The sequence below is a fragment of the Gracilinanus agilis genome, chromosome 4, assembly GCF_016433145.1.
Source record: "Gracilinanus agilis isolate LMUSP501 chromosome 4, AgileGrace, whole genome shotgun sequence".
Taxonomy (NCBI): domain Eukaryota; kingdom Metazoa; phylum Chordata; class Mammalia; order Didelphimorphia; family Didelphidae; genus Gracilinanus; species Gracilinanus agilis.
The window spans coordinates 406,663,840-406,689,658 of record NC_058133.1 but is presented as its reverse complement, the minus strand read 5'-3'; the positions used below and the strand labels follow the sequence as shown (position 1 = coordinate 406,689,658).

The 25,819-nt window shown below is 35.5% G+C and overlaps 1 protein-coding gene across 1 annotated transcript in view; it reads left to right on the top strand.

Moving 5' to 3' along the window:
• The window catches only part of SHPRH (SNF2 histone linker PHD RING helicase), an 87,768-nt gene extending 62,397 nt beyond the window's left edge, over positions 1 to 25,371 (top strand). The window contains 5 exon segments of the mRNA XM_044675453.1: positions 17,033 to 17,125; positions 18,076 to 18,162; positions 20,253 to 20,431; positions 23,147 to 23,227; positions 24,592 to 25,371. Coding sequence (XP_044531388.1) covers positions 17,033 to 17,125; positions 18,076 to 18,162; positions 20,253 to 20,431; positions 23,147 to 23,227; positions 24,592 to 24,688 — 537 coding nt within the window. The 3' untranslated portion in view covers positions 24,689 to 25,371.
• The last annotated feature ends 448 nt before the right edge of the window (positions 25,372 to 25,819 follow it).

Sequence of the window (25,819 nt, the reverse complement as noted above, 5' to 3'; positions counted from 1 at the left end):
AATTACACAAATGAGATAGTATAAGTTAAGTCACATAGAAAGAAGAAGGACAATTTTATTTTATTTTGTTTGAGACTAGGTCTACCTATCATGCTCAAGCTCTAAGTACAGTGGTTTCTCACTGACCCAATTCCACTTCTAATTGGCATGGGAGCTTTGACCTGTACCATTTTCAACCTGGACCAGTTTGCCTCTTCCCAGGCAGTCTAGTGGCCCCCTTTTCCTGGGGGGCTTACCATATTACTACCAAATTTAGTGTTGCCAGTGGATCAGCTTATCCCACTATAGCTCAGAACTGCTGAGCTCAACCAATCCATCAGTGGAACTAGGAATTAAGGAATTATAGACATTTGTCATCACATTAGCTAAAAGAAGAAAGTTTTAGCACATAGGTATTTGGAAAGAATGTATTTGAAACACAGGAAGTTGGCTGCACAGTTATATGGCCAGTACAGAGAAAATTTGGGGATTAGCTAGTTGTTTAGTTTGGCTATAATGGAGTGTTTGAAGGATCCTGGGATTTAGAATTGGAAAAGACTCATTAGAAATCATTTAATCCAGGCTGCCCTCCCATTTTACATGAGAAAAATGAGGCCGAGGTTAAATGTTTTGTCCAACATTGCACAGATAATAACTAGTAAAGCTGAGTCATTCATGTGAAATATGGCTAGAAAGATAGGTTGAAGTTTATGTAGTAAAATGTAAGTTGCTTGAGGGTGGGAGCTCTCTTCATTTTTTACTTTGTCTCCTCAGTCCCAACACATTGGTTGGTACATAATAGGCATTTAATCAATATTTGTTTTAATTATTGATTGTGCAACACCCTTCATGCCAAACTAAGGCCTTGCATTTTATCCTACAGGGAATAGAAACCCACTAATACTTTTTGATCAGGGAAGAGACATGGTCAGACTTGTGAATTAGGAAGATTAATTTGTCAGTTGTACCAAAGGATGAATTCAAGAGGAGACTAGAAGTAGACAGACCAGTTAGAAAGTCTATTGCAGTAGTTCAGGTAAGACATAATTAAATTCAATTTGGTGAACATTTAAGTGCTTATTCTGTGTCAGGCACAATGGTGAGTGCAAGAGATACAATGATCTAAATGAAGCAGTCCTTGCCTTAAAGGAACTTAAATTACACTGGATATGTTCAAGAAGTGGGTGGTGGTTAATGAATGGTGAGAAGGGAAAGATTAAAGAGATTCTGTTGAAGTAGAATCAGTAGGACTAAGAAATTGATTAGAAGTAATGAAGAAGGAAGAATCAAAGCTTATTTTAAGATTATAACCAAAAAGGTGGCAGTACAGTGAGCAAAAATTAGGAAACTGGAAAGAGATAAGTAGATTTTCATGGAAAAATGTTTACTTTGGGACATGTTGTGTTAGATCTGCCAGTAATACATCCAAACTAAGTCTGATAATTAGTTAGCAGAATGGGACCCGTCAGTTTAAGGGAAAGAGAAGGGAACAAGCATTTATTAAGCACCTTCTACATGCTAAGCGCTGTGCTAAATACTTTACAAATATTATCTAATTTGAACCTCATAACAACCCCAGGAGGTAGAGACTATTATTATCTCCATTTTATAGTTGAAGAAAACTGAGGCAGACAGAGGTTAAATAATTTGCCTTCTTAAGATCACACAGCAAGTAAAAAATCTGAAGTCAACTTTTCACTTAGGACTTCCTGACTTCAAGCCCCTCACTGCTGCCAGACGTTATAAACCACTTAATGATTGTCATTGAGGGATAATGTGAAGAGGGACAAGAGGAGAGGATACTTACGCTCAGGGCAGAAGGAAGGAAGGAATCAAGGAATGATTTCTTAAACGCTTATTTTCTGCCACATACTGTGCTTAAACATGAGTATACAAATATAAGCAAAAAGAAACTACCTATCCTCAAGGAGCTTAAATACTATTGAGGAGAGACAACAAAGGGTGAAGAAGCAGCACATGAACCGCATTTTCTGGAAGTTTATTAGTGAAGGAAAGGAAAAATGTAGTGAGGACAGGGGAAGAGTATCTGAGGATAGATGAGACCTGAGCATTTTTGTAGACAGAGGGGAAAGAGAAATTAAAACTTTCCACTCCATTTGCTATCCTCCTCCTGTTCTTGTTGCTACTCTTCCACTTCCTCATTTCTCTCTGCCTCGTCTATCTCTATCAAAGGTTTACAGAAATATCCAGGCATTTCTTTCCATACTGGTGCACTAGGTCCTCAAAGCTAAGAAAATTGCTATTCTCCCACTTAAGACATTTTATCAGAGTCCAAAATCAAATTTAAATTATTAATACAAATAAGAACTTGCAATTAGACGTCATGCAGTAAGTTTTGGGAAGTGTTTAGCATAGCCATCAATAAATAGCACAACTTTTATGAGCCTGAATTGTGGATCTCCTGAAACTGAGAACACTTGTTCATTTTTTTGAAGCCTTTTCAAAAGCCTGAGATGGAGATTAGATATAGGTTTGATGTCATGCTGGGCAGGTGTCAGTACTATCCATTTATTGTTTTCTCTGCTCTAACTTTACTTCATTATTTTAACAAACATGAGAAATAACTGGCAACAATTGATAGGATTGGAGATTACCACATTTGCTTGTGTAATAGTTGTCCTCTTGGATGATACTTGCATAAATGTTCTTATCTTTAGGGCAAATAGCCCAATATTTCATCTATTATGAAGCAAAAAAATTTTTCCCTGCAACCTACCTCTGACTGCTTTAAATCCCATTGGCCTCTGCATCCTCTGCTGTTTTATGCTTGCTGCTTCCTGTCACATTGTCAGTGTGTTGTCTTTGGTGCTGCTTACTGCTGCTCCTGCCCACTGTCTTCTTCAGCTCCCACTGCTTTTTCCGCTGACCCTCATGAAATTCTTCACCTGGAGGCCACCTCCCCTATTTTCAGGCTGAAAAAAAAATGGCATAAGTAAACCCATTGTTATGAGAGTAAATGTAGCATTTAATAATTTTATATCTGTTCAGCTTTTTAAAATCAAGAATTACTAGGTTCTTCCATCTCCAAAGTCCAGTTTTTTTCCCTTAAAAAAGGTCCAGCAAGCCTTAGATTTTAGAAGAACAGTCTTGAAGAAGTTATTTGAAACATAGAGATATTTATATTGTCTCTACTGCATTTTTACTGTAGGGTTTCATGTCAGACCTACTTCAGAAACTTAACAATATAAATAATTTCAAAAAGAGTCCTACAGAAAGTTGATTCATGAATAATAAATATCCTAGTGGTATAAAATAATATTTTAAAAGAATATTAGAGACTTTTACTTATTTAGTTGTTTGAAATCCAGAGAGACTCCACTACATGAACAGCTCCATTACTTAACCTGGAAATTAAATTTTTAGTTTGGATTGCAAATCTGTTCTTTGTGATTATCCTTATAGTAAATGAGTGAAACATTAAAACCATTTTTGCATTAACTTACTTGAACAATACACATGGCAGCTTTTTCAGTATTCCTAAATGACCCTTGGAACTTAGTAGTCACTTCATAAAGCAAACACATTCCCCAGCAAGTTCTGACAGACACCAGGCATTTCAAACTGTGAGGAGGGCCTGCCTTTTTGGCAGGACACACACTCCACGTGGTGTGCTCTCTGTGTCCTAAACCTGGCTGCATTTCAGACCTGAGATTTCTGGCTAGCAAGAGCCCTGACCATGGCCATAGTGGGGAAAGATCCTGGGTATAAATGACTCTTTGCCCTAGGAAAATATTGCACAGATATGGATATTCACCTACAATGAATCAAACTTCTGTCCAACTTCTTAATCCCTTGCCATTTCTGCAGGCAAAAATAGAATATTAATAGAATAAAAATATTCTATCCTTCATCTTGTAGGAAAAAATAGTTATTCACTTAAATCTCTGAGAGACTTGCTATAGGTTTCTATATGGCTTTTATTTTATCGTTTAAAAAACTGATTAAAAGTCATTCATTGAATGTTACCTGATTACATTTTTTTAATGAATTGGAAGAATTCTATCTTCTCAAATAAGAATAAAACATTGAAAAACTGGACAAACTTCAGTACTAAACAAATTCAGATCTGATTGTCTAAAATATTTTGGAGACCTACAGAAGACAATTGCACATGAATGTTATTAACAAATGAAATCTTTTGCAAAATGTGTCCTACAAACATAAACATCATAGAATGCTTTATATCCATTAACCAAAATTGCAACTGTGCAATTCCTAGTCTGCTCAATTCAGTCTTAGTCTTCTTTCTAATTAGTCTAGACCCAAAAATGACTTGATTATCTAGTAATAGACCCATTGAACAAAAAAATTTTAAATTCACTTTATGAAGTGTTTATTTACCCTTTAATTCGGCAGTTGCAACAACAAAAATATTTTATCAAGTGGCCATTTGTGAACAGAGCACTGTACTAGGTGCTGGAAGAATACCACAGCCTCTGTCCTTACAGACCTTCCCTTTTTCTATTGTAAACCTAGGTTTACAACCTAGAGTCATCCTTGACTCCTGATTCTGCCTTGCCCCACTTTTCCAGTAGACAGTGCAAATCCTTTCTTAGGCATTTACTTGCTGTGTCCCCATAGACAAGTCACTAACCTCTGTGAACATCAGTTTCCCCATTTGTAAAATGAGGACAATAGTAGCACAATTCAGAGAGTTAACAAGAAAATAAAATGACAACATTTATAAAGTGCTTTGCAAATCTTAAAGCCTAGTTAATGTTGCTGTTATCATTATATCATCATCATCATCATCATCATTAGTGTTAGGGAGAATGAGAATAAGCATTTTATAGCACCTACTCTGAGCCAGGCACCATGCTAAGCTCTTTACAAATATTATCTCATTTGATCCTCACAACAACCCTGGTAGGTGTTATCATTATTCCCATTTTAAGGATAAGGAAACTGAGATAAAGGCTAAGTGACTTACTTAAGGTCATACCATAAGTCTGTTATGTCAAACCTATGACATGTATGTCAGCACTGATACGTGTAGCCATTTTAAATGATACGCAGCCGGATGTGGCCACATACAGAGAAGTATGGGGCCTCATGCCGAGGATGAAACATTTGTTGTATTGCAGGGTAGACACTCTGTGCACTATGGATGACAATTCTACCTATATTAATATACCTATTTTGGTTTATTAAACACAATTATAGATTACAATTATGCATTTTATTATTTAAACTATAAATATCATAAAATTATGGGTTTTTTTTCTCAAAGTGACACACCACCCAAGTTATGCTCAGTTTTTTTGGCGAATTTTGACACACCACACTCAAAAGTTTGCCCATCACCGCCATGAGTCAATGTCTGAGGCTGGATTTGAACTCATATCTTTCTGAATCCAGGTTCAGTGCTCTAGTCACTGTTCCACCAGCTGCTTTGTTTTCACTATTATTCAGTCAGTTACCAGATCATGTCAATTATACTTCCATAGCATCTCTCACATTTTCTTCTCTCCACTTATAGACACTGCCCTAATTCAGACTTTATCACCTTTCACCTAGACCGGTGGTTCCCAAACATTTTTGGCCTACTGCCCCCTTTCCAGAAAAAACACTACTTAGCCCCCTGGAAATTAAATTTTTTTAAATTTTAATAGCAATTAATAGGAAAGATAAATGCACCTGTGGCCATCACTACCCTCCTGGATCATTGCAGCACCCACCAGGGGGTGGTAGCACCCACTTTGGCAATCACTGATGTAGACTATTGAAGAAGATTCCTAATTGATTTCTTTACCTCCAGTCTTTTCTCCTCTCCAGTCCATTCTGTATACAGCTAGTAAAGTGATATTCCTAAAGCATAGATGTGACCTTGTCATTGGCCTCTTCAATAATTCCTCTTGGCTCCCTCTTCCTTCTGAGATCAAATTTATATTCTTCTGGCAATGGAAGCCCTTCACCACCTGAACGACCTTCACTACCTATTCAGTTTACATTATACCCCTTCACTCGCAATGGTTCAGCCAAAAAGACCATTTAGTTGTTTTTTACTTGCAGTATTCTCTCTCCCTCCATCTTCTTGAGTCTCGAGTTTCCTCCAAATCTCATCTCAAATACCACTTCCTACGGTGGACATTTTCTGAACCACCCACCTGATGCCTGCCCCCACCTCAAAAAAAACATACCCTGTATTAATTGTGTGTATGTATATATACTATACTTTCTCCCTAGTGGATATAATCTCCTTTTGGGCAAGACTGTTGTACCTTTTCTTTGTATCCCTACTGCCTAACATAGTGCATAGCACGTAGTAGGCACTTCAGAAATACATAATGATGGTACTGTCTGGGATCTAGTAGGAGGGTCACCAATAAACATAGATAGCTCTAATACAAAATAAACATCATTAGTGTGCAAGAAGAGTGCTATTTCATATACAAGGAGATTGTCTCTAAAAGGGAATTGGGAGTTGCATGTTTTTAGATAGCACCCAGAAATGTCCTCAACTTGAAGAAAATTTAAAAGTTCTCTGCAATTCCTAACTTTACTTTTTTGAGATAATTATGCAAAATTATAGAAAAAGCAATGAGATAGTTGATTACAGCCTGAGGCAGCTGTGATCTTTCATACAGAATTAGATGAGTAATCATTAAACAGTAATACCAAGTAGCAACTTGTGAATGCTCATAGTACCCAACACTTGCCTCAAGCATGTACTTGGACCAGTATTCCCCCATCCCCACCAAGCTCACATGCAGCATGACTGCACTAAATTTGATCTGACTGTCACTGTTAGCACCACCAACATAGATAGGCTGTTCAGCATGTGGAGAACAGGTGCAGACAGAAATAAAACAATGCATGCCAATACTTCCCAGCTGAAACTGTTTTGTAGATCTGAAATTGTATAACAGCAAAGGGCCATCGAAGGAATTGGCTTCACTTCAATGGAAAGCAAGAAGGAAAAAGGATTTTTGTGGGGACATAAAATGGAAAGTAGAAGAGTAAATGTACTCAAGAAGCCATAGAGCCCCATAAGTAAATATGTTAAGCATCACCCCTAATATCCCCTGTCATCCCAACTGAAAATCTAACCCATCTTCTCTAACTGGATCCTTTGCTGAAGCATCAGGGAATAAGTATGTTTAGTTTGTTGAGATTTTTTTCATTAGGAGATGGAAGTATTGTATGTGCTCAGTTATGGAGGTCAACAGTTTACCTGTGGTGGAGGTGATAACTCACAGGCATTGCTAAAGCCCTTGAGAAGCTACATATCCCTTATGTCACTGTAATGCTACTCTGGTCTGTGATCATAAGCAGACAGAGCAGCTTCATCTCTTATGATGAAGATAGTTGCCTTCTGCTAGATTATGGGAGGGAAGAGCCAGGGCCACACAATAATCCAAATCATGTGTAAAAAAATTTTTTTCAGGGTCTGTGGATAATAGCAGCAGCAGCACAATGTAATAGAGAAAGAATCAGGTTTGATGTCTTGACATCTTCTGACATACCTTTGGGCCCCTGGGAAGTCATTTACCCTCTCCAAGTTAGAAGTTTCACCATCCATTCAATGGTCATAATCTCATGTTCTTCTGTAGTGCCTCTGTCGCACATGTTATGAAGGTTGGAGTTATGTTTTGCATGATCCCACCTTTATAGCTAATAATCATGTTGTTGTCTTCTCAGTTGTTTCCTCCTCAGGGGAGGAAGAAAAAGAATTTGGAATTCAAATTTTAAAAAGAAAAGAATGCTAGAAATAAAATTTTTAAAAGAAAATTAAGGTTGAGTGAGGTAATGACTATAAAAAGATTTGAAAGAACTTAAAGCACTACACAAATGTCAACTATTATCATTTTTGTGGTGGGTAAAGAAGAAAAATCATCTGGCATCAATGCCTTTAGCAATAACTTTTTAAAAATTAAATTTGAAGGCTTCTACTTTTGGCAAAAGAAAAAAAGACCTATGGCAATTATTGAAACCTTGTTTTAGTAATAAAATCACTATCTTTTCATAACACTAATAATATCTAAAGACATTTTCAATTATGTCTCGTATCATAGGCTTATTAAAATTCAATCGGGGGGGGCGGGCAGCTGGGTAGCTCAGTGGAGTGAGAGTCAGGCCTAGAGACAGGAGGTCCTAGGTTCAAACCTGGCCTCAGCCACTTCCCAGCTGTGTGACCCTGGGCAAGTCACTTGACCCCCATTGCCCACCCTTACCACTCTTCCACCTATGAGACAATACACTGAAGTACAAGGGTTTAAAAAAAAAAATTCAATCAGTTACAACTATCTTGTGTTATACTCTTGCAGACTATCAAATTTTGTAGCAAATTTTAATCTGCTTGATGACCAAAAGGATTGCATTTATAATCCTAATTTTAATATCATTCAAAGTTTAAGGTTTTAATACTTACATGTCAGTTTTGACATGGCCCCACAAGAAAAAGACTAATGGAAATAGATCAGGTAAATGAGATGTCCAAACAAGAAGACTTCCTATACCATTTCACTAGTTTGATAAAGTGAGACCCCACAACTGTCCTGCATACAATGCCTGGTGACAATGTGCCCTAACTTACTGAAATTAAAGTGAAAATTTTGTTATTCAGAATTTACTTAGTATAAAAGAAATCTAAATAAACTTTCAAATGATAGGTTTTGTACTACATTTTAGTAGTATGAAAAACCACTTTTTTTGTAACATAGCTATTACACTTTTTCAGAAAAATTCAGTCATGTTAATCCTTTCTGACAAGCAGTGGGACATTGTTGAAAGAGCCCCATTGGGTTTAGAGCCAGAGGGTCCAGGTCGAATCCCATCTCTGATTGCTCCTGACCACACATGACACTGGGCAAGTCCTTTACTTCTTTGCAGCTCAATTTCCTTACCTGTAAAATCAGGCACTGTACAAAATTATTTACAAGGTCCCTCTTAGATGTGAAAATCTCTGATTCTTTTAAAAGCTTGATTGACCAGTTATTTATTGACGATTTCTATCTTACCCCTTAGTTTAAGTCCTCATATCCTCTCTCCTGGGATCATGTATTTTTAGTTGGACATCCAGCTTCTCCTCTCCAAAGCATCCTTCCACACAGCTGCCAAGGAAATCTTAACCAAAGCCTAAGTCAGCCAGTGGTACAGCTTTGCTCCAGGAGCTGTAGGAACTCCCCTTATTGTTGCTATAATAGAATACAAATTCCTTAACCTGGCATTAAAGTCCCTCACAATCTTGCTTCATCTTCTCCTTTTATGTTTACTGTACTTTACTACCCTGCTTCAGCCAAACTGGCCTATTTACTGTTCCCATCTTTGAATTCCATTCTCTACCCCCAAGCCTTTGCACAGAAAAGTGCTCCTTCCTTACCTTTATCTCTAATTGTTTGTGCTATCTCCCTCCTAAAATGAAATATGCTTTTCTATTTACATATTGCATCCCTGCAGTAGAAAACAAGTTGAGTACAGTGACTTTTTCATTTTGTCTTTATATTCCCAAGGCCTAACATGTTCTTGCACAAAATATTTATCTAACAAATGTTTAAATGCAAAAAAGTGACTTTAAAAACAATTGCTAATTTACAAATTTTTGCCCTCTTTTTTGTGAAACCAACAAAGAATACTTCTACTTTGCTGCTTCCATTTTTTGTAGGTATCTGATGTTTATTCATGTTTATCCAAAGTGACAGAGGTAGATTATTATCATTTCTTTCCTATTTATGAGTTTAATTCCAGAGCAATATAGAATGCAGAATTAGATACATTTTACCAGACTTCGTATTAGGGGAGAGATACCAAAACTCTGTTGAATATCAACAAATAATCAACGATACATTTTGTTGAGAGCATCTTTTATGGTGGAACTATGTAAAGTGTATCCTTTCTGCGTTGTACTTATTTAATGTTATAGTAATTCATTTCCTTTTCAACAGAAGTTATACTACGTTTTAGTAGATTTTTAGAGAGAAAAACAGAAATATAGTCACCAGGACTTTATTTGAAATCCCTCCTCTTCATCAGGACTCACCAGTCTCTACTCCTCCAGGTCATAGCCCTTAAGAATTCAGGGGATGTCTCCATACCAACAGCAAATTTTTCCAGTTTCTGTGTAGATCCAGAAATGTCTCTTATTTTCTGAGGTTTTTCCACTTGAGCTTCTTTGTTATTCCTAGAAAATTAAATTTATAAGTATTTATTGTCTCTCATTGCCATTTTCCCCAATTGAAAATTGAAAAATTAAAAATAAAACCCTCATCAAAATATTCATAGTTCAGGAAAACAAAATCCTACATTGACCACATTTTTTAATTTCATCTCTCTAGTGGTTCTTTTTTTTAGACCTTTGTTTTGACCATCCCAACTGTAATCTGAGTTTACCAGCATCAAAGTGTTTTATTATTCTAATAAATCATATTTTATCTATTTGACACTCATCACAGAGAGAATCTGTAGCATTCCCTCCTGTTAATGTTTTATTAACAATAGTAATGCCATATAGTTTGACATTCCATCCAGATAAAAATGGCTTCTATACATCAGAGCTGGAAAAGACCCAGATATCATCTAGCTTCTCATTCACATTTTTGTAATACATTAAAATTTGCAAAACACTTTCCTCATAACCCTTATAGCTACATAGCTAGCTAATGGCAGAGCCAAGATGGGAATTTCTGGTCCAGTTAGTCAAGTCACCAAATTTTTATTAAGTGCTGATTGTATACCAGGTACTGTATGTCCAATCAGTGATCTTTATTCTATAATGTTGCTATTTGTTAAACTCTTGCCTCAAACTCTGTGTTATATAAAGATTTTACTATGAGGTCTTTATATTACACAGTAGATTCACTCCAAAAAAAATTAAACTTGGTGATGAAAATAAATTAGGTTAGATACCCCTGTTATACAGGCTTCATGACATTTCAGTCTTCAGTTAAGATGCTAACCTCCAGACTAAACACCCTAAAAAATATCTTTTTTGTTAGCCTTTTGTGTTAATGGATCTCTTCTGTTCTTTCTAGAAACCTTTACTTCCTCCTCAGGTATCTGAGGCTTTTAAGTATTTTGGCCCCTCGAAAGTCATAGACTTGGTTTTTGGTACTTTTTTTGCTCCATTAACAGTTGTGATTGGATCTTAGCAATGGTTCTCATAAAAAGCATTTGAATTTGTTTTTGGCATAAAATGAAAGGAAAATTCCAGTTATTTCTAAGTTCCCAAAATTGCACTGCTATTAGCCAATTTCCATATCTTCATTTTTGAAGCAGCAAAATGAACAATAACATTGGCTTGTTTTCTTGTCTGTCTTGAGCTCAAATGATAACATTGTACCACGTCCTGCTTTCAACCCAGTTCTTTCTATCTCCCTTTTCTATGGATGAAACTCTTAAAAAGTGCAAATCCATAAGGAAAGAAGGAAGGTGTATCTTCACTTCAAAAGAAACAATAATACAGTGGCAGGTGCTAGTCAGATTTGTACCATTATCTGGAACTGCAGAAACACTCAAGTGCTTTTCCAACACTTAGATTAACTTCCCTTAAATTCCTTAGTTGTCTTGGGAAAGTGAAAGAAGCAAGAATGCAGATAGTCATATACATTGAACAAAAATCTTCTTTTCCAATACTCACCATTAAATTGAAGTCTAGCAGCTGTAAGATACTGCCCTATACCAAAATACCACTCCTTCCATATTTAATTTTATCCCATGACTCTCCCATTCAGTGCCTTTACTATTCCTACTATCTAGAATGCACACATCCCCTACCAGTTTCTACTAGTTCAAGTCCTATCCATCATTAGAGTATTTATTTAGTGTATCCCTTCATGATTCTATACCTAGAAATAATATCTAAACTGAACTCCCATTATATTCAATTAAACACATACTTATTAAGTATTTTTCATGTGCTAGAGACATTGGAACACAAAAATTTTAAATGGCATGGTTCCTTCACATAGGGATCATACAGTATGAATTGGAGCAGAAGTTTGCCCAAGAAAGTATGATAAAATATGGAATGTGATGAGGGCAAAGTAGAAATCAAAGACCTGAGAAAATTTGAGTGAAAATCACTATGAACTAAGGAGAATTGGGAAAGGATATAGCAGAGTAGGAATGGATAGATAGCACTTATTCTGAAAAAAAGTTCTGGGAGTTTTGGTGAACTTCAAGCCCAAAATAAATAAGCAATGTAATGTGGCAGCCAAAAAGTTTATGCAGTCTTGAGCTGGATTAGGAGACATAGCTACCAAGAATGAGAAGGTGATAATTCAAGTGTACCTTGCTGGAGTCTCTGCTGGAGTATCACATTCAGGTCTAGAAACAATAGTTTGACACAGACAAGCTAGAAAGTGTCTAGAGGAGGACCTTGAACCCATATAATGTGAAGATCTGTTGAGGGAAAGGAGCACATTTATCCTGGATAAGAGAAAATTTAGGGAGAATAGAATAGCTGTCTTAAAGTGATTGAAGGGCTGCCAAGTAAAAAAAGGTCTAGACTTGTTCCATTTGGTGCCAGAGGGCAGAACAAGGAACAGTGGGGAGAAATTACAAGGAGATACATTTAGTCTTGATGATAGGAAAAATTTCCTAACATTTAGAGCTTTCTAAGAGGTGTAGAGTTCTCTTCCTACTTGGAAGTCTTAAAGCAGAGACTGAATGACAAGTAGTAGGATATGCTATAATGTTGTAATAGATATGTATAATAGGTGTCTTTTGTGTATGGATTGGCCCAGATTGCTGGAGATCTCTTCCAGTTAAATTCTTAAATTCAATGACTGTGATATGTGTTAATAGTTCAGAACATATAACTATTGAATACATTCAAACAAGGCTCTTTGTGAGCCATAAGTAGCACACATAACACAATATTAATTTGTTTCTTGTTGCTCATAGCATTGGACTGAAGGTATGTGTTTGTGGTCATAGAATACTGTAAACAAAATGCTATTATTTAAATAACAATGTATAGACAATGATTATTAAAAATCATCTCTTGCGATTTAAGGAAAGAAATGTCTTTTTACTGTTAATAGTTTTAAATGCCATCATCATAAATAAATAGACTTAGGAGGGAAAAAATAATCCAAAATGTTCTAACTCTTTTCATGCAAGAACCATGGGACCACTCCAAATATTGCGCTATAGTTAGAATAGAATGTGAAAATCTTAATTGCACAATTTCCCTTCCTAACATGATCCTAATTCACTCATTCTTTTTTTGCCTAGCAGAGCTACTTTTAGAGATTACTGGAAATGTTTTCAAAGGTAGATCAAAGTAAACATGCTCACATTACAGAAATCTTGCCCACATAAGGGTCATCTACTAATGATAAGCCCTCCCTCATTTTCCAGATTTTGGATCCCCCAGCAGGAATTGAGTCCTGCTAGCCTTAGCTACTTGGGGCTTTTTGCCAGGCAGGGTTTTCATATTCTAGAACTCCTTGTTATTACTGACCTTTCAAAGCCTGGAGAGAAAAATGTGTTGGGGCCCAGGTAGTTCAGTATTTTGGCGAGGTTGTGTTTTGTGTTTTGTTTCATTTTGTTTTTAGACCTATCTGGAGGTGGGAGGAAATGCTTTTTTTCCCCTTTTATTCATTTTTAAAAATTCTTTTTACTCATATTTTTTCTTTTTATTCTTTATTAAGCCATACATAAATATGAAATGTATTTTATAAAAAATGAAAAATGGTTTTAGAATTGTTTGAAAACTGATTACTTGAAAATATTTTCATAGAGTGCCCTGGAAGGAAGTTATAGTGTATCTTGCTAAATAAAATTCTTAATACTGAATTGTACAGATGAATTTTGTTTTTTTTTTGTTTTTTTTTTAAACCCTTGTACTTCGGTGTATTGTCTCATAGGTGGAAGATTGGTAAGGGTGGGCAATGGGGGTCAAATGACTTGCCCAGGGTCACACAGCTGGGAAGTGGCTGAGGCCGGGTTTGAACCTAGGACCTCCTGTCTCTAGGCCTGACTCTCACTCCACTGAGCTACCCAGCTGCCCCCTGTACAGATGAATTTTGAGTGGGCAAATGGAAGAGCCATATCAATCCTGAGGCATTTGCCTTGTTCCTCTCTGAATTCCCTTTTATTCTTCTTTGGGGTAACTTTTTTTTACTTTTTTCCCTAGGGTGCAGATTATGCTTATTTTTTATTCTCTTTATCCCATATTGTTTTTTAAAAAGTTTTTGTTCATATGGATTGTGTACCAGTTTTACTGCCTGTAACTTTTATTCAACATAAATTTCTTTATGTGTATGTATATTTCTTTTTTTATTGGATTTTTTTCCTAATTACATATAGAAACAGTTTTCAACACTCATTTTGTAATCCCAAATCTCTTCCTTCCCTCCCTTCTCCCCAAGATGGCAAGCAATATAAGTTATCCATATTTGCCACGTTGCGAAAGAAGACAGATTATACATTATAGAAAAAAAAACTCATGAAGGAAATATAATTTTAAATGGTATGCTTTGATCTGCATTAGATTCCCATCTGTTCCTTCTATGGTGGGTAGATAGCCTTTTTTTATCATGAGTCTCTTGAAGTTGTCTTGGATCCTTTTATTATTGATAATAGTTAAGACATTCACAGTTGATGATCATACAATATTCATGTTACTGTGTACAATGTTCTGGTTCCGCTTACCTCACTTTGCCTCAGTTCATAGAAGTCTTGCCAAGGTTTTCTGAAATCATCCTTTTGGTCATTTCTTATGGCACAATAGTATTCCATTATAATCATATACCAAATTTTGTTCAGCCATCCCTCAATTGATGTTTACAATTCTTTGCCACTACAAAAAAAAAAAGCTGCTGTAAATATTTTTATGCAAATAAGTCCTTTTACCCTTTCTTTGATCTTTGATCTCTTTGGGATATAGTTCTAGTAGTATTGCTGAGTCGAAAGGAATGTCAACTTTTATGGCCCTTTGGGCGTGGTTCCATATTGTTCTCCAAAATAGTTGTATCAGTTCACAAATACACCAACTGTATATTAGTGTTCCAGTTTTTCCACATCCCCTCCTACATTTATAATTTTCCCTTTGTTGTCTCTTAGCCAGTCTGATAGGTATGAGGTAGTACCTCAGAGTTGATTTAATTCTGATTTCTCCAATTGGTGATTTCATCTATAAAATAACCGTTTTTCAGATGGCTATAGATAGCTTTAATTTCTTCATCTGCGAACTGCCTATTCATATCCTTTGACTATCAATTAGTGTCAACATGTTTTTCCTTTTTTATTTTGTAAAGATATATTATTTTACAAATTGCCTGTAATGACAATTTTCCACCTAAGTTTTCTGAAGTTAAAAGATCCAAACTGTCTCCCTCCCTCCGCCTTCCAGGAGATGATATGGTAAGCAATTTGATCTGGATTATACATGCATTATCATGTAAAACATGCTTCCATATTGTACATTGCTGGCAAGGACAGGAGACAAAAAGATAAAGTGTCCCTGCCCTCAAGGGCATGTTATACAAGATACAAAGGGAGAAGTACAACAGAATTTCTGGTGGGAGAGAACTCTGTAGATTAGCAGGATCAGGAAAGTTTTCAAAAAGAGTTGGCATTTGAATGGGAAGATAAGGATTCTAAAAGACCAGGATGAGTTGGATGTATATGTCAGCATTGGGAGACCACCTGGGCAAAAACCCTGAGACCTGAACTGAAAAACTGAGTGCAGGGAATACCAAACAAGTTAGTTATCCTGGAATACAGAAGGACCAGTATGCAGGGTCTGCAAGACTAGGCTAGAGCCAAATCGTTCAGTGCCTGCGGAGTTTGTATCATATTCCACTAGGGTGCTCCTAAAGATTCTTAATCAGGAAAATGGCATGACTCAATATGTGGTTGAAGATTATTTTAGCTGCTGTTTAACAGTTGGATTGAAAAGTTAGGCTGAAATCAAAAAAATAGTCAAAGCAAGAAATAACAATGATCTGACTGAGGTCAGTGGCTGTGTGAGTGAAGCAACAGAGAAATCATGAGGAAGGGAAACAGGAAGTCTTAACAATTTATTGGATGTGCTTTGGGAATTTTTTTTTCCCTTAAAATAAGTACAGCTCTCTCGATTAGAAAAAATAAGTAAAGCACACAGAGAAAGACACAAATTTATTCCTCGGTATAGTCTACAAAACACTTTTAGCAAAGGGCACTTTTCCCATCTATTAAAGGCCAGTCATTTTAATGTGATGAACAGAATGATAAAATGTTTTTGTTTTTGGAAACGTGACTATCTAGCATTGCATAAGAAAACTGGTGAACATAATATCTCATTTTTTTTTATCTTCTTTATATCTCTGCTGAGGAATTCATGTTTAAGAGTATAAAACAGAGACCCCAGTAGGAAACAAAGAGAAGTGCCACATTCAGAATTTGTAAAACCGACAAAAAACTTTTAAGAAGAGAAAAGCTATAAAGGACCTCAAAGGTCCTTTAGTTCAACCCCTTCATTTTATAGATGAGACAACTTAGGCCAAGAGTGATTACCTGGCTTGCTAGGGTCAAACATCTGGTAAGTGACTGAGAGGACTCAAACCCAAGTTTGCCCAATTCCTAGTCCAGCATTAGCTCTACTATGTCATGAATGTTTATCTAGCTATTCATTCCTCTAGACTTTATCATCTATTCTTGATTTGTCTCATCTCGGCCTTTGCTCCTGCCACCTCTTCTTCCAATAAATCTTTCTTAATAATCTTTCCATCTTCCACTTCCCAGGATAGAATGATCATTCACTCATATTTCTCACAGTTCTTTGACTGGGTCTCTTGCTTCCCTTCTTTGCACTTGTCTCATATTCCTTTCATGTCCATTTTTTCCCTTCCTATTATTAGATTGTAAGGTACTTGAGAATAGTACTAATGTCCTATCTGACTTGACTCTGTTAACTCTAATCCCTAATATGGTATTCCTTGCACACAGCATTTGCTTAATGACTATTTTTAATTGAATTGGACTAGATTGAATATGCTCTAGCTATTGCATATTTTGATAGTAAAGATTGTACAGCATGTTGACTATCTTTTCTCTCTTGTTATATCCATTTGTTTGTGATGTATTTTCTCATTTATATTCAAAGGGAAGCCATTCTACAAAAGTAGAAGCTGTGGTCCGAACTCTAAAGAGAATCCAGTTTAAAAATCCAGGAGCCAAATCACTTGTCTTCTCAACGGTATAATGAGTATTTCCTTTTTCAATATTGATTTGGATGTTTTTTTCTTTGTTATAAAATGTTGAGAATGCTCTCTAATCTACCTGCATCTGATAGACCCTCTAGCTAAATGTTAATGATTGTTTGATGATTTTTTAAATTGTTTTATTTTTAACCCTTACTGTCCCTTTTGGAGCCAATACTGTGTATTGGCCCCAAGGCAGAAGAGTGGTAAGGGCTAGGCAATGGGGGTCAAGTGACTTGCCCAGGGTCACACAGCTAGAAAGTGTCTAGGGCCAGATTTGAACCTAAGACCTCCTCTCTAGGCCTAGCTCTCAATTCACTGAGCCAGCCAGCTGCCCCCTGTTTGATGATTTTTGAGGGTTTAGGTCAATCAAATTCTATACAACAGTATGACAGCTGTAATAATCTGATGTCCCTTCAGAGGACCATTCACAGAATTTCAGATTTGGACAGGACTTAAGGGGCCATTTAGTCCATTCTTAGAAATGCACCCCCCTAAATATTAATATTATACAAATTGGAACCTTCAACTTAATACATTGCCTATACCATTCTCTTTCATATAATATACTAGATTGATGGCTTTCATTTTGTTTTGTTTGTGTACGTGTTAGATATGGAAGGAGGTAGCAGAAGCTGATATGGTAAATAAGGTACTGAATAAGGATGCTGATTTTCATTCTGTTTCTGAAGCAAATCATTTCATTTCAATCTCTTTATTCTTAATTCTCAAAGACAATTATAGTTAGTAAGTTAAACAGTATTACTACTCTCTTGTGTGCTTTAAAAGCCTCTGCTGCTTTCTATTTTTTTCCAACTATAGTCAGATAATATATTTATATGACAATTTTTAGGTATGCTTTAATATAAGAAGCTCTCAACTTTTTTCCAACTTTTTTGAGAACTGTGCTTGATTGTGTTTTTTTGTTTTAATTTGTGTGTTCCAGTGGCAAGATGTGCTAGACATTATTTCAAAAGCTCTGTATGATAACAACATGGTATTTGCACAAATCAATGGAATTAACAGATTTCAGGTATGCCAATAAAACTTTGTGTGTACAAATAATTTATTGATAGGGGACTCTATGTTGACAAATTGAAACTACTGTTAACAAATCTACTTAATAAAAAGAAATTCAGTCAGCAAATACTTACTAAGCACCCATCAGGTAGATTGCTTAGCACAGAATTCTTAATTGCTAAATTGTATAGATTATCACTTTAAAAAGAAAGTAATGAAATGACAGTCAAATTCCATCAGTCTCTTCACTCATAACTACTATCAACTAATAGGATAAAATGTTGTCATCTTATATCTGCCCCTTTTTACAAAGACCTTCTGGTTTGACATTTTAGAACTTAAATCATAGGTTCATGAGATTACAGATGAAAGAGATCAAGTCCAGTGATTCCCAACCTGTGGACCACTGACCCATGGTTTGCCTAGAAGTCCCTGAACCTATATGTTCACGAGGCATTTTCATATTGATCTTTATAGCAAAATATGTAACATGAATAATGGGTTTTCAAATGCATTTAGATATGATTAAGATATGCAAATTCATTTGAAAGTGTTATCAAATCCATAGAAGCTTTTTGTTATACAGTTTCTTTATTGTAGGGTCATAATTTTTTTTTTCAGTAAAAAATAGTTCCTCATATATCTTAAAGGCTGGGAATGATTGATCTAGTTTCCGAAATCCATATTTTAGAAATGAGAAAATTGGAATCAGGACCGTTAGGTTATCTGTCTGCAGCAGCCCTCTCATCTTTCAATTCAACAGCAGATTTAGAGAGCAGCTAACTAGTTAAACAGTTTGGCTGGAATGTAGAAAGAATAATAAATCTAAAATACAGCCAGATTGTGGAGGATTTTGTACCTGTCAGTCAGTAAACAAGCATTTATTAAGCACCTAGTGTGCCAGGCACTCTGCCAAGCCCTGGGGATACCAATACAGCAGAAAACAGTCCCTGCCATCAAGGAATTTGCATTTTCTTTGAGAGAAGACAGCACATAGAACAGCACTAAAAAGAACAGGGGGAAGGAGACTGGGATAAGAGGAATGTCTGGAGACCCAGGGTTTCATTAACTCCCATGGTCATTCTCCACATCTCCAACTGCCTCTGGGGCATCTCTTAGTGAATCAAGACCCCAAACTTTTGTCCAAAACTGAGCTCTTGTTTGGAATGGAACCTTTTCTAATCCCTTTATTTTTGCCCATAGAATTCACCCTGTTTTCCATGTATAAAACTGATGTTATCTTTGACTCTTTCTTCTGTTACACATGTCCCAACAGTTAAAATGTCCTGCCAAGCCTTCTTCAGTAATATCTCTACTATATATCTTCTTCCACTATTACCACTTCTATCACCCACCATAGACACTAATTGCTGTCTTGTTAGATTGCTGCAATAGCTTCCACTCTCAACCATCTCTATTCCCCCTTCCTACCACTCTGAGATTTGCCTTCTTTAATACCTTTTCACTAATCAATCATTTTTTCACTTCTGAAGAGCCTTCTTTATCTCTCTTTTCTGGCTCTTATGGCCCCCAAAAATCTGATGGCCCCTTATGCAGAAAGTACTGTAGAGGAGATGTCCCCCATTAAACTTTCCTCTATCCATCATCAGTGACAAACCTTTCTTCCTAGAGCCTACCTAGTATTTTGATTTGCATCTTCCTGTTACTTTTATCATATAATGTGATGTTACTGTAGTTTTCTTTGGATAGTTCTTATTCCTCTACTAGATAGTAAACTCTGAGAGGGCATATGCTATATCTTACCTAAGTTTGCATTTCACCCTAGAATCTAGCAGACTATTCTAAGCACAGGTTACTCAATTTTTTAAATTTAATTTTTAAAATATAATGTAGGAAGCCCACTATGAAATATACATACACACATGTTATACTTTTTTTGTGGCTAAGAACATCCATACAACACTTTTCTATAGCACTGAATTCATTTAGGTTTTGACTTTTTGAAAATGATGCATTTTAAATATTTTATATTTCGCAGAAGTTCATTATCTGAGTGCCATAAAACATCCTGCTAATTGGAGAATGGGCATCTCAATTTTCCATGATGACACTGAAATTCTTAAGTCTATTTTTTTCTTTCAGGAGAACCTCTCAGCATTTAAATATGATCCCAAGATCAATATTTTGCTGCTGCCCCTGCACACAGGGTCCAATGGTTTAAATATCATTGAAGCCACTCATGTTCTCTTAGTGGAGCCTATATTGAATCCTGCACATGAGCTTCAGGCTATTGGAAGAGTACACCGAATTGGACAAACAAAGTAAGATTGAAAACCAAAACACTCTTACTTCCAGTATTTAGAAAACTAAATAAATAACTCCCTAATATTTAGAACTGTTTCAACATGAAAATGGATTGTCTTCTTCAGTAATGAATTCCTCCTCACTGGAACTGTTTGCAGAGAGGCTAGGTTACCAGTTGTTGTTAATATTGGTGATGAAATCTATGCTTTGAGAAACAATTAATTGACCTTGAGGCCCCTTTAGTTAGAATGTCAAAAAAACTCTAGGGATCTTCTAGTAGACCTTTCCCTAATCGTAGCCAGGACAAAGCAGTGATGTCCCTTGATTGATATGTTTCTTCCCAAATTTTAAAACTCTCCTTCCTTGGCCTTCCAAAAGTTTGGTAGGTAGGGAAAGGGCCAGAAAGACTTGGGTAGGCAATGAAATTTAAAAGCAACCACCATAATTTAGATAAAAGTTGATAATTTGTTGGTTACCCAAACTTCATATGAAGGAAAGTAGATCAAATTCAGCTGAAAACAAACAATTCTTCTCTCTTGATTATAGCCCTAAGAAAAGGGCAAGCCTCTATTTAGGACAGACCCAGAGATTTGCTAGATTTAGACCAGTGTTCAAAGTGAATCTCCTAACAAGGAGATTTCTCTTGGGTTCTACCTGATATAAATATCATATTGTTGATGATGATGCCTTATGATTTTTCTTAGTACAATACATATTTGTAAAATAGCATCCACAATAGACACTTTATTTGGCACTTTAATTTAGTGTGGGGTCATGGGCAGCTAGGTAGCACTATGGATAGAATGCCAGATCTGGAGTCAGGAGGACCTGGGTTTAAATATAGTCTCAGATGATTCCTAGCCATGTGACCCTGGGCAAGTCACTTAACCCCATTTCCATAGACCTTGCCACTTTTCTGTCTTAGAATTGATACTAAGACAGAAAGTAAAGGTTAAAAAAATTTGGCATGGAATCTCATCGTAAACAAAAAAACAGCAGAGCAAGACAATTTAGTGTAATAGTGCTATAATAATCTTTTATTGAAAGGAACATATTCATAGCTAAAGCTCTTCCTTAACCAGTGAATTACTTTAAATAGTCAATAATGGAAAAAATCCAAGGAGACAGGAGGCTTTGGAACCTTTTTTAAAAATTACTACTTTTCACTTCAAATTCTTGATCATATTCATTATTTACTCTGTTACCATTAAATTATAGAATATTAGAATTGGAAGAGGTCTTAAAGGTCATCTAATCCAAACTCTTCATTTTACAGAAATATCTGTAGATATTTATTGACAGAATGAAAAAGGCCTGGATTCAAATCCCACCTTAATTGCTATGTTACACTGGACAAGTCATTTAAGCTAAATTAGCCTCAATTTTTTCCTCTATAAAATGGGTATAAAAAGAGCACCTGGGGGCAGCTGGGTAGCTCAGTGGATTGAGAGCCAGGCCTAGAGAAGGGAGGTCCTAGGTTCAAATCTGGCCTCAGACACTTCCCAGCTGTGTGACCCTGGGCAAGTCACTTGACCCCCCCATTGCCCACCCTTACCGCTCTTCCACCTATGAGTCAATACACAGAAGTTAAGGGTTTAAAATTTAAAAAAAAAAAAAAAAAAAAAAGAAGAAGAAGAGAAAAGAGCACCTACTTCAAAGGGTTGAATGAAAATCCAGTGTAGGTAAAGCAGTATATAAATTGATGTGTTATTATCAACAGTAGGTAAAAAAGCAAAAGTTCAGAGAAGTAATATCTAATTCACAATTACATGAGTAGTAACTGCCAGTGCAGAGAATCAAACTCATTTTCTAGCTTCAAATATGACAATTGTTCTTTGTGGTCTAAATTGTTCAGTCTCAGAAATGAAAACTAAAGTTAGATTTTGAATTCTGATATTTTGCAAGAGATTATTGTAAAAAATATATATATATATATGTATATATATATATATGTTGATTTTCCACTTGTCTTATATTATCACTAACAAAAAGAAGTTTTACAACTTAAAAACAGAATAGTTCCTCATTTAGAAATTTTGACTCATCTCTTCCCCCCAAAAAAGTTTCTCCCAGAAAACTGACAGTGTAGTAACATGGACAGAAATGGGGAAATTGGAAAAGAGGAATTAGTGTTGAAATGAAGAGTGCTAAGCGTGGCTTAGACTTCTACACCATCTTTTTATAAAAATCACTTGCTTGGGCAATTAACCAGCAGTGCTGTATTCTCTAAGTCTTTTCCCATCCTCTTTTCATATTAACTCTTTTTCGGGGCATCTGTATGACAGCAGACTGTTGTAAGATATTCATTTCCTATATAGATAATATCAATTTCTTTCTAGAAATTTTGTTATTTTAACTATTTTAGTATTTTTGCTTTGAGAGTTTAAAGAATTACATGCAATATTGGTTCTTTTATGACTAATTTGTTTTCCTTAGCGTATTTATTATACTTTAATGTGAAGTTCATGTTGCAGCATATAGAGAACAGGACTTTAGGCAGAAAATTCAGGGTTCGAGATCTGCCTTTGGCACATGCTGACTGTGTGACCCTGTACAAGGCACACATCAGCTAAGTAACTCTAATGCTCTAAGTTAGAGAAAAGGTGTTAACCTACATTGATTGGTAAAGGGAGTTTCCTCTCCTGAGAATTTCCCATAGTAATAAAACCACTATAAGGACCAATTCGTTGATTACCGCTCCTATGACATTTTCATTTTTATTCATCTTACAGGCCTACCATTGTTCACAGATTCCTAATTAAAGCAACAATTGAAGAAAGAATGCAGGCGATGTTGAAAACTGCTGAGAGGAGGTAACATTTATCAATTAAGTTAAAAAGGCAGTTTTGTCTAACTTACATAAGGGTGTGTGTGAAGGAGTACAAATTAAAGACTTCTTTATTGGATGTGACTGATTTTATTTGAAGAATCATTTATAAATTGCCAAAAAATTTATCTTCATTAAACTTGGAAGAAGGTCAATTATGTGTCTCATCAAATATCTGTTCACATTTAATTCACAAACTAAAAGCATATATGCCTTTTAAAATAAAGCCTAAATGCAGTATTAAGTTATTAAAACTTTCTTTTAATAGAGGAATAAAACTAGTTACACATTTGACCCTTCATCTTGGTTTCACTTTAATTCCAAATTTTAAGCCCAAACACAAATAACAAACTGGAAATATATGTATATATATGTTTATGTCCAGATAGATTAAAATATGTATTAAAATTGTCAAATCATAAAGCAATCCTTTACCAATTTGTAAGTCAAAAAATGTTCCTGCCTCACACACACATCCAAAACCTGAAAAGATTCACCTAGTATATATAAATATCAACACTTGTTTCTCCTTTTTGTATGCCTAACAGTCAAACAAAAGGAACATACAAACTTAGTATTCGGCTATTAATTTTATTTTGAATGCTAAAGGTGGAAGGGTTTGGTGCTGCTATACCATAGTAGCAGAACTTTGATTTAGTCAGCCAACAAATCCAGTTTGGGAATCATAAAACTTAACACTTGTGCAGTGTCTTTTTCCTCTTCAGCTTCCTTAACAAACATTAACTAATACCTCACAACATCCCTGTAAGATACTTCTGATTGGAGGAAATCCAAGAAGTAGATTATTGCCTTAAAAGGGGTCATTCTTGCAGAGTTACTCTGCTGAACAGAATGGTGAATTGAAGCCAGAAATTGTTTCTTCCATTGGAAGTCTAAAAGGAAGAAAAGAAGCTACCTCATCAGTGAAATAAAAAAGTAACTTTAGGCTTCAGTTTTTACTTATATTTTTGTAGATTCCTCATTATAACTATCTTTGATTTTTAAATGTTCTCGGGATAGAAAACTACCAAAATTCTCTGAGATGGATAACTTTTGATAGTAAGGTAACAATTGTACAGTCTGAGATGTGAGTATGTTTTTTTTATCCATGGTTTCTAAATTCTTCATGGAACAACACTTTCATAAGAGACACAAATAACAAATGGAATGGTGTGCACTGCTTTTGAAGGTCATAGTAGTTATCTTACCCATGTTCCTCTGGATGGGTGTACATAGCAGAAATTTTAGAATAATTCTTTGCATTGTGTGCTAGTTATTACATAAACAGAATTCCTTTCTCAGGGAAATTGACTCTGGCCAATCTCACTCTGCTCTCTCAAATTTCTACAGCCATACTAGCTCATCAATGAAGCAATCGGAGGCTTCAGTCTTGACAGTGGCTGATCTTGCGGACCTATTTACTGAAGAAACTGAAGAACTTGAATGAACCATACTTAACATACATTTAACTCAGAAAACTCATGCATTCACAGGCTTTAAAAATAGAATTTAGTACAAATGAAGTCACGAGTCATAAATTCCAGTAGATGTCACCCAACCATATTCTTATGATAGATGAAGCTCCTTTTGGGTATTTTCACCATTCTCTTGTGGTGAGTGAAGCCCTTTCAAATTACAGTTTCTAAAAGAACTATAAAGACCTTTGGTACTATACATAAAATTCATTATGGTCCCAAAGAATATCAGCATATAATTTTGGAGAGATGGGGTAATGCTATACTTTTCAGTATGATTAGTTAGAATAAGAGGAAAGGCATAAAATAAGTGTGCAAACTAATTTTTCTAGTTTAAATTGGCCTAGATTTGAATCAACATAAATGTTCTTCAAGGCAGGAAGGGATTCTAGTATCTTTATTATGCAACTCACCGTTTCCTCTTAGTAATATTTTAAGTAAGTGGTGAATTATCCTAACTACTAACATTTAAGTGGATTTAAAACATAACTTACATAGAAATTGCACAGTAATTACATGTGAACAGAACCCTTTGCAATCAGTTGCTCATGTTGAGTTTTTCCTTTTATATACATCTTCCTCTTAAAAATCAACACACTGAAATCTAAGTATTTTACACATTTTTACAACCCCTTAAATAAGACATGTTGTTCATGCTGACTTGTAAGAATTTAACTTCTTTGACTATAAAATAAAAAAATATTTAACTAAATTTTATTTCATTTTATACTTGGTTTTATTAGCATGAGCAGTTCTGTTAAGTCAGTCTCAGAAACATTAAAAATATATTTATTGTTTACTTTAAATGTTACAAAACTCTTTCTAATTCAGATTTTTCCTAATGTTAAGCTTTTTAAATGTTGATGTAGCTTTGTAAATATTACTAATTATAACTTTTTATGTTTTATAGTTGATATGATTGTAACCTGATAATATATCAGTGGGGGGGTTTAAGACTGTACGAATGTATTCTGTTTTCTTTGCCCCCTCTGCATGATGTAACTGTGCTTTTTAATCCACTGAATGTATTTTAATCTATAATAGTTTACTGTTTTACCTAGATGAGACCCTCCCCCCTCCAAAAGAAAACAAAAATTAGGCCA